A 9,850-nucleotide genomic window follows, 5' to 3' on the forward strand; every position below is an offset into this window, starting at 1 on the left:
ACTTCTAAAGCCTTGCTATACAGAGCGCTGTCGCTTCTCACCTCCCAGAGCCTCCCAACCTAACAAGTGTTCTTTTCCCAGAGGACAGGCCCCATGAGGCCCAGCTGGCGGCGTCAGCTGAGATTAGAAGCCAGACACGACTCAGCGACAGGCAAGAACTTCCCTCCTAGAAAGAATAACAATCTTCTGGAGGCTCCCCAGGTCCATGCTGCGGCAAACGGCAGTGAATGAGCACACACACCACAGCTTATCGGTTGGATAAGTTATGAAATTTATTTATATTTCACCTTTTAAAAGCCAGAACAAATCTCACTTTCTGGAAAGTCATCTTATTAGAAATACAAGAAGTGCACTTAATACAAGGAAGTAAGTTTCTTGGTGCCACCAGTGAGGTGGATGTACACTCACATGGGCTCCCTCAGATGAAAGTTTTGTCAGATTTCCCTCCAGACTTCTGAGATGATCTAAATTCAGGGAGGTCTGAGTGAACTTTTTCCAGAAATTACAGTGAGCAAGCTGACCTTAACTTCTGGGTCCTCCCAAGAAATACTAATGAAAGAACTCTTTTCTCCAGCAGGCCCCATCTTTGCTGGCTTCTTGGCGTCTGCAGCTCTTCACTGGCAGGCACAGAGCACCACAGCAGCAATTACAAGCCCAAGGCCACTTACAGCCTCATTAGAGACGTATGACATCAGAGAATCAACCTAAACCCATATGCCTTTTGGTCAATCAGAGCTTCTGCTCCTACAGTTTAGGCTGACAGGTCTTGGCCTTATGTTAATATTTGTGAAATATGAACTCCAAGCTTCTTGAGCTGTTACTAAAGCAAGTTTCCAGCAACAGCTTTTCATCATGCAATGTGCTGTGCCTCATGAACAATGTCTCGTCAGAACAGACCAGGGGGTGGTACTGGGTTTCCTACAGCTCCTCTCTTCATCTACAAACCAGGTTTTCAAACACATTTTACATGTTGAAACCAGTGTCATAAGAAAAACACGTGTGATAGAAAAACAATACTCAGTTTAACCTAAGTTACCAAGAAGGTGAAAGAACTAGTCCGCTGAGTCCCCAAACCTCTTTCTTCTAATTCATCTGAGGACTCCTTTTTGTGCTTCTAGAACAAGGATGTAGGCAGGCTCCCAAATGTAGAGGTAAACATGACCAGGTTGTTTAAAACTACTTCATTAATTTGTAAATCCGAACCAAAAAGCTCTGGTCCTCCCAATTCTTAGCTGACCCTCCTCCCCACTTACGGATAAATAGACTTTAATTTCCCTAACCTAGAAACACTTCCACCAAAAATATATGGTTATACCTTATCCTAAAAAGGCACCATGCAGGCATTTAAGACTGAACCAGTGAACTCTAAGGATGTGTAGTAACAGGAAGATATCACTAATCAAAACTTCCAGCATCAGATGGTACAAAACCCCAAGAGGACTGGTGACATGTACCCTGGGATGGAACCCAGCTTCTGGCAACCCCACGACCCAGCGGGAGCTTCAGCTCTGGTCAGGTGCATGGCTGCCAGAGTCCACACACTTCGGGGACAAGGAAAGGAGACACTTGCTTCATTGTGCTATTCACGACCCAGAAAAGGTCTTGGCTGGCTTAGGGGACCCAAGAGACGAACACGGGATGGGAGGAATGAGTGGGAAACAAGAGGTGGAGAAGCTAGATTCTCTTCCACAGGAGGAGGCAGAAGTTCCTGGAAGTAGCCGAGAACCAATATGAACTTGACCACGTGGCAAACAAGGTGAACAGTAGGGGAAGACAGCTTTGGCAAGAGCCCAAAGGGAAAAGGATCACTGACCTAGGGACCCATTTCCCCTGTCAGAAGTGACCCTGTCCCAGTGCCATTGCTCATTTTCAGGTCTGTTGAACAGTTAAAGTATAGGAATCATAGGTTTCACGTTTAATGCGTTATGGAAGCCCTGGAACATGAGACAGACAGCAAGAACAGACTCTGCTCACTGGTCGATGATGGAGCGCTGCAACACCTGATTCATCACGTCCTCTTCATCAATATCGTAATCCTAAGGGCAAAACAGACATGCAGCCTCAGCAACCGTTCCCAGATGCAAAGACTGGCCTTCAGTAGGAGAAACAGGACATCCCAGCAATTGGATTCAGAGCAGGCTGCCAGGGACCGGATCCCAGATGCAACTGTTTGTGATGCTAGCTATGTAACTCTGGGAAAATTACTTAATTTGTCTCTGCTGCATTTGTTTGTTTTTTTGTTTTTGTTTTTTGAGACGGAGTCTCACTCTGTCACCCAGGCTGGAGTGCAGTGGCATGATCTTGGCTCACTGCAGCCTCTGCCTCCTGGGTTCAAGGGATTCTCCAGCCTCAGCCTCCCGAGTAGCTGGGACTACAGGCATGTGCCACCACACCCAGCTAATTTTTTGTATTTTTAGTAGAGATACGGTTTCACCATGTTGGCCAGGCTGGTCTTGATCTCTTGACCTCATATCTGCCCACCTCAGCCTCCCAAAATGCTGGGAATACAGGCGTGAGCCACTGTGCTCAGCCAGACTGCTGCCTTATTCTTAAATGAAGATAAGGATGCCTCCCTTAAATGGAGATTGAGAGACCCAGACAAAACATGAATGGAGCCTGACACAGACCAAGTGCTCAGAATGCTTAATTAAGGTTGTGAGAACAGAGCACACAGATGCATTGAGCTGAAGGGTCGTTTCTGAGAGGTAGATTCAGTGCCCAGTACAGAATAGGTTTGTTTTTTTTTGTTTTTTTTTTTTTTTTTTTTTAAGAGATCATACAGTACAGCAGAAACTATAGCGCAACCAGCCTTCTTTAACGAAGCATTTTTTAGGAATTACATTCATCTGTATAACATCAACAAAAAGGGCAGTTATTCTGAAGTCTGTTTCAGACACTCTCAGACTGAGCATATTCTTTATGTCAACTTAGGAAAGAGCTTTCTTTCTTAAGATACTGAAATACAGCCATTAAGACCAAACACTACTCTAAAATCCTAACTTGACATCTATATACGTAAGTATGAAGTTTACTTGATATAGTTGGCAAAATTTACCTATTCCTATAATGCCAAGACAACAGTGTGCCACCCAGCTCTAGGGAAAGAACATAAACCTGACCACCATGTTTGGCTAGTCGATCTATGCTATTTGACCTGAAGTTTTTTTTTTTTTTTTTTTTTGGAAACGGAGTTTCCCTCTTGTTACCCAGGCTGGAGTGCAATGGCTCAATCTCGGCTCACTGCAACCTCCGTCTTCTGGGTTCAAGCAACTCTCCTGCCTCAGCCTCCCGAGTAGCTGGGACTACAGGCTGCGCCACCATGCCCAGCTAATTTTTGTATTTTTAGTAGAGACGGGGTTTCACCTTGTTGACCAGGATGGTCTCGATCTCTTGACCTTGTGATCCACCCGCCTCGGCCTCCCAAAGTGCTGGGATTATAGGCGTGAGCCACCGTGCCCGGCTTGACCTGAAGTATTTTTTAAGAAGTATTTTTTAAGATGATTAAAACCTGTGAAACTTCCTATGAGATTTTCATGTGCTGCTGGGGCATGGGGGGGGCAAAGAAGACAGACAATGCTGCACCTGTATTTCCACAAGAAAACAAGGGGTGGAAGTGATGGCAGCACAATGAGCCAGGCACCATCTGGTTTGTAAATCCTCAGGAGGATTATTTCCATTATGGTCCCCATGGACATCTAAGTAAGAGCCTCCCTAGCCCAAATTCTTTTTTTTTTGAGTCAGGGTCTCATTCTGTTGCTCAGGCTGGAGTGTAGTGGCATGATCACAGCTTACTGTAACCTCCGCCTCCTGGGCTCAAGAGATCCTTCTGTCCCAGCTCTCTCAAAGCAGCTGGGACTACAAGGAGGACCCACCACACCTAGCTAATTTTTGTATTTTTTGAGAAGGTTTTACCACGTTACCCAGGCTGGTCTCAAACTCCTGAGCTCAAGCAACCCACCTGCCTCAGCCTCCCAAAGTGCTAAGATTACAGGTATGAACCACCACACCCAAACCAAGTTCTATAACAGGCAGAAATTATATATACCACAAGAAAGTAGACAAAAAATTGGGGGCAGGGCTAGAAGATGAAGGAGCAAGCATCACTGTCTTTGTCTCAAAGAGTGACCAGATCATCTTCTTAAATGTCACTCTGGGCCAGGCGTGGTGTCTCACATCTATAATCCCAGCACTTTGGGAAGCCGAGGTGGGTGGATCAGGTGGTCAGGAGTTCGAGATCTTCCCGGCCAACAAAGTGAAACCCCATCTCTACTAAAAATACAAAAATTAACCGGGCATGGTGGCTTGCACCTGTAGTCCCAGCTACTTGGGAGGCTGAGGCAAGAGAATCACTTGAACCTGGGAGGCAGAGGTTGCACTGAGCTGAGATAGTGCCACTGCACTCCAGCCTGGGTGACAGAGCGATACTGTCTCAAAAAAATAAAAAACAAGGCCGGGCGCGGTGGCTCACGCCTGTAATCCCAGCACTTGGGAGGCCGAGGCTGGTGGATCACGAGGTCAAGAGATCGAGACCATCCTGGTCAACAGATCGAGACCATCCTGCTCAACATAGTGAAACCCCGTCTCTACTAAAAATACAAAAAATCAGCTGGGCATGGTGGCGCATGCCTGTAATCCCAGCTACTCAGGAGGCTGAGGCAGGAGAATTGCCTGAACCCAGGAGGCGGAGGTTGCGGTGAGCCGAGATCGCGCCATTGCACTCCAGCCTGGGCAACAAGAGCGAAACTCCGTCTCAAAAAAAATAAAATAAAATAAAAAACAAATGTCACCTGCCTGGCCCATAAACAGAAACTATGTAATTGCCATTCCAGGGACTAGAAGTACATCACATCAGTGACAAAGTTTACACTGGAGGCCCCCAGTTCCCCTTGAGAAGAGTGAAACAGCCGTGCCGTTCCCCCAGGGGTGGGATCACAGCCTGCGGTCCAGACTTACCACAAAAGTGTCGTAAGAAAAGCGGTGCCGGCGCTGGATGTGCTCTCTGAAGTTGGCGCTGCGGTAGTTGGGGTCTCCCCAGGGCATCGAGGCACATATCGGACAAACCTTTCAACACAAAAGCAAGGTCTTAGGCACCCAATGTCCAAGCTGGCACTCTGTGACCTGTGTCTGACCTCCGTTCTTGCAGGACAGCTTTCCTGACATACCGTCCAGGGCCAGGTCACTCCTTCCTGTGCACATCAGCAGCCCAGAAAACACTGCGAATTTCCTCCTCAAGTCAAATGACATGTAGGAGTGGGTAAAGGCTCAAATCATGATAGCACCCTTTCCAATTCCCTACTGTAGGCAGAGAAGTGAGTCAGCCTGGTGGGGGGCCTAGAATGGCCTTCCATCCCAGCACACAAAACGATCCAAAAGCACAAGAAAACCAAGTGAATAATCGGATAAGCGATGTCCCAGTGAAGCAAAACACAGCCTTACAGGCTGAAATGCCCTCACACAAAACATCGATTTGAGTTTTGAAGACTGGGAGGTATTTGGAAAGGCAGAGAACACAAAAGGGTGCTCCAGGCCAGGTGCAGTGGCTCACGCCTGTAATCCTAACACTTTGGGAGGTTGAGGCAAGCGGATCACCTGACATCAGGAGTTTGAGATCAACCTGGCCAACATGGTGAAACCCGTCTCTACTAAAAATACAAAAATTAGCCACGTGTGGTGGCAGGTACCTGTAATCCCAGCTACTTGGGAGGCTGAGGTGGGATAATCACTTGAACCCTAAAGTGGAGGCTGCAGTGAGCTGAGATTGCACCACTGCACTCCAGTCTGGGCAACAGAGACTCCATCTAAAAAAAAAAAAAAAAAAAGGAGGGGGGTGCTCCAGAAGAGATACAGCAGCACGGGGCCAGGGAAGTGGCAGTTACTGTTAATACACACAAACAACCAGACCAGTGAGTGTGGAAAACTCATGCCAGGGAGAAAGAGGACCTAATTGCCCTCACTTAAAGGTGGAGCCCTACTTCACAGCAAGGAGGATACAGTGATAGTGGAACCCTACTCCACAGCAAGGAAGATACAGTGATAAAGGGGATTGACAAGAGAGAAATCTGGGATGGTGGGAGTCTAAGTGGAAGACGTAGGCAGGCAGCTGTAGCTGTGGAGCTAGAACATAGGGCGACAATAGAGACTGAAAAGGAGATGGCTTCCAAAGGGAAGGGTGACACGCAGAGTTAAGAACCTACAGAAGGAGAGGAAGACAGAACAGAGGGCCAAAGGCTAAAGGAAGAGAAGGCCTCAACAGAGACAACATAATCAGAGGGATTTCAGGAAGCCAAAGGAGGGGGGAAAAAAAAGACAAAAAATTAGGTTGCCATACCAGAAACCAGAATAGTTCAGCAATAACAGTATCCATCAAAATTATGGATGCAAGTAACATTTACCCAAGTCAATCCATATCTAAAACTTTAGCTTATAAACATACATAAATATAGGCAAAGATGTTTCTCAAAATGGCCAGTTCTATCTTAAGATTTAGGGTAGAGAAATAAAGAATGCTATCAGACTTAAGAACAGCATTGATAGCTGCCCTAGTATTCTCACAAAAGCTCACTAAAATTCTAAAATCTCTGCACCACTGTTCACAGCAATGGAGCTGAAGGCTGCCCATATGTATGTATGTATGTAGTTCAAGAGAAGTAGTATGAGATAAACGGAAAAATTAAAACAAAACCCAAGGCGGTATACACCGAACTGTAAAAAAAAGACCTGGTCTGTTGATCACATTAAGAGAGAAAGGTAATGCTGGGATGGAACAAATACTTTCATGGGGTTGGGGTGGCGGGGGGAAGTCTTGCTCTGTTGCCCAGGCTGGAGTACAGTGGTACAATCTTGGTTCACTGTAATTTCTGCCTTCCGGGTTCAAGCATTTCTCCTGCCTGAGCCTCCTAAGTAGCTGGGATTACAGGCACGTGCCACCATGCCTAGCTATTTTTTGTATTTTTAGTAGAGATGGAGTTTCACCATGTTGGCCAAGCTGGTCTTAAACTCCTGACCTCAAGTGATTTACCAGCCTCACAAAGTGCTGAGACTATAGGCGAGAGCCACCATGCCTAGCCTACATTTTTTTTTTCTTTTGAGGCAGAGTCTCACATTATCACCCAGGCTAGAGTGCACTGGCTCGATCTCCGCTCACTGCAACCTCTGCCTCCAGGGTTCAAACGAGTCCCCTGCCTCAACATCCTGAGTAGCTGGGACTACAGGCATGTACCACCACACCTGGCTAATTTTTTTTTTTTTTAATTTTAGTAGAGATAGGGTTTCACCATGTTGGCCAGGGTAGTCTCAATCTCCTGACCTCCTTGGCCTCCCAAAGTGCTGGGATTACAACAAGTGTGAGCCACCACGCCCGGCCAAACAACATTTTTTTTTTTTAAAGGAGACTATATGCTGGTCGGTGATAGCTGAGTATAATGTCCAAGGACTGATAAGCCCTTTCCTGATAATTTCACCTAAACTCTCTTTACCCACAACTCCAAAAATAAAACAGCAGCTTCATGGAGGAGAGATTTGGTGGATACCAAGGGATCCAAGTTAATGTTACCAACAACAGGACCAACAGACATCACATGACTTAATGTGGCACTCAGAGGACAGAGAACTCATGTACCATCCCTGCCTCTGCCCTAGGGGGAGGGGAAATTGCTATGAAGGAAACTGTAATTGTTAAAATTAAAACATAAATTTCCCATTAGATATTAGATTGTATCAATGTTAAACTTCTTGAATACGATTAATTATACACACAAAAATGTAATTTTCCAAGAAAACATTCTTGTTCTAGGAGAACTCCTGTATCAGGGTTCAAAAAGGGTCATGGTATCTGTAGCTTAATCCCAGATGGTCAGCAAAAAATGTGTAATAGAGAACATGGTTACAAGCAAATATGGTAAAATGTTAACAATCTGTGAATCTAGGTGAAGGGCACACAGGAGTTCATTCTACTAATCCTGTCATTTTTCTCCAAGCTTGATCCTTTCTCATAATAAAGTTTAAAAGAAAAAAGGTTACTCTTACCACAGATTTGGTATCCGTGCTATGGAATAATTTGCAGTGCTCCACAAGTCCTTCCTGATCAAAGTTCTTCTCAGGACAGTAAGGACAAGGAAAGGTGTAACGGTTTGGAATATTCCTGGGAGGTAAAAGGCAGGAAAAAAAAAATTCTGTGAGGACCTTTCCATTAAACTTCAACCCCGGTACACTCCAAAGAGGAGCCAAACTCACCAAATGTGTAATGACAAGAACACTGATGGTCACTCCAGACTCAGGTCAAGTGTTTTGAAAATAGTAACTCAGTTGGCCAGGTGTGTTGGCTCACGTCTGTAATCCCAGCACTTTGGAGGCCAACGCAAGGTGGATCACCTGAGGTCAGGAGTTCAAGACCAGCCTGGCCAACATGGTGAAACCCCATCTCTACTAAAAAATACAAAAATAAGCTTGGTGGTGGGTGCCTATAATCCCAGCTACTTGGGAGGCTGAGGCAAGAGAATCGCTTGAACCCAAGAGACAGAGGTTATAGTGAGCGGAGATTGTGCCATGGTACTACAGCCCAGACAACAGAGCAAGACTCCATCTCAAAAAAAAAAGAATAGCTCAGCTAACATGTGAAGTGAACACCAGAGTCCAGGGTCCTCCCCTGAATACTCCCCCAAAACACTTTTATCATCTTTAGCCAGCACAACAGTTCATACAACTCATACAACTAAACCCCTGGGCATGCAAGGTGCCCAGCCTCCTTATATTAATAGCAAGAGATGACCTCCACCTACGGGGAGACTGAATCATTTACCTTGGCTGAAGAGATGCATCCTTAGTGGTGGCCTTCACACCTTCCATGATGTAATTCTGGTATTTAGAACAAGTAGCCACATGGGCCCGGATCTTGGATAGGAAGAACTCAAATAAGAAGAATCAGAGCCCACAAGTTAGTGAGGACCTTGTAAGAGGCCAAATATAGTCCCAAAACAAAGGCACAATAAAAACTAGACCTATACCACCCTGGCAAATAATCTCACCAGACTCCTGACTAAGCTGATGGGGCTGAAACCCTGATTATTGCAGCTTTTCCATTAATACCAAGGCTGCTATTTTATTTGACTAAATCAGGATATCTGCTTCCACTCTAAAACTACTCTCCTAGAGGTTTGCTCCTATTCATGATATGCTGTCTGCTCACAGACAAGCTCCAAATCTAGGATGTTTTAAAGTTTTCTATACTAGAATTTAAATTAGTCTCCTTACAGCAAGCCAAAAACCACACTCTGTTATGTGCAGCAGAGAAAAGTGATCATTTAGGTAAAATGTATAAAAGCTACTAGCCCTGGTTAAAGCATCGATCACCAGAGTGTGATAAATAATCTTTAAAAAAGTAAAATCTGAATTCTCTCTTTTTGAGACAAGTCTCACTCACTCTGTTGCCCAGGCTGGAGGGCACTGACACCAGCTCAGCTCACTGCAACCTCTGCCTCCCAGGTTCAAGTGATTCTCCCACTTCAGCCTGCTGAATAGCTGAGATTACAGGCGTGTGCCACCATGCCCAGCTAATTTTCATATTTTTAATAGAAATGGAGTTTCACCAGGTTAGGAGGCTGGTCTCAAACTCCTGACCTCAAGTGATCTGCCTGTCTCAGCCTCCCAAAGTGCTGGGATTACAGGCATGAACCACCACACTTGGCCCAATCTTTCATATAAAATCTAGGCTGTGTAACGGTAAATCAGAAAGAGAGGAAAGCCCAGAGAACAGTGCTTCATTACAGGTTTTCTAAAGAGTTTTAAGAATTGAAGATTCCCAACTGGGGCAGGGAAGAAAAATAAAATAAAATAAAGAAGTGAAGAGGGAAGA

At 45.4% G+C, this 9,850-nt stretch overlaps 1 protein-coding gene across 1 annotated transcript in view; it reads right to left on the minus strand.

Annotated features, from left to right (window-relative positions):
* Window positions 1–250: 250 nt before the first annotated feature.
* The window catches only part of RNF114 (ring finger protein 114), an 18,189-nt gene continuing 8,589 nt past the window's right edge, over window positions 251–9,850 (minus strand). Inside the window, exons 3-6 of the mRNA XM_017529926.2 lie at window positions 8,798–8,904; window positions 8,026–8,140; window positions 4,954–5,061; window positions 251–2,036 (exon numbers count right to left, since the gene is read on the minus strand). Coding sequence (XP_017385415.1) covers window positions 1,971–2,036; window positions 4,954–5,061; window positions 8,026–8,140; window positions 8,798–8,904 — 396 coding nt within the window. The 3' untranslated portion in view covers window positions 251–1,970. The remainder of the gene's footprint in view (window positions 2,037–4,953; window positions 5,062–8,025; window positions 8,141–8,797; window positions 8,905–9,850) is intronic.

The sequence above is a fragment of the Cebus imitator genome, unplaced genomic scaffold (genome assembly GCF_001604975.1).
Source record: "Cebus imitator isolate Cc_AM_T3 unplaced genomic scaffold, Cebus_imitator-1.0 Scaffold62, whole genome shotgun sequence".
Taxonomy (NCBI): Eukaryota; Metazoa; Chordata; class Mammalia; order Primates; family Cebidae; genus Cebus; species Cebus imitator.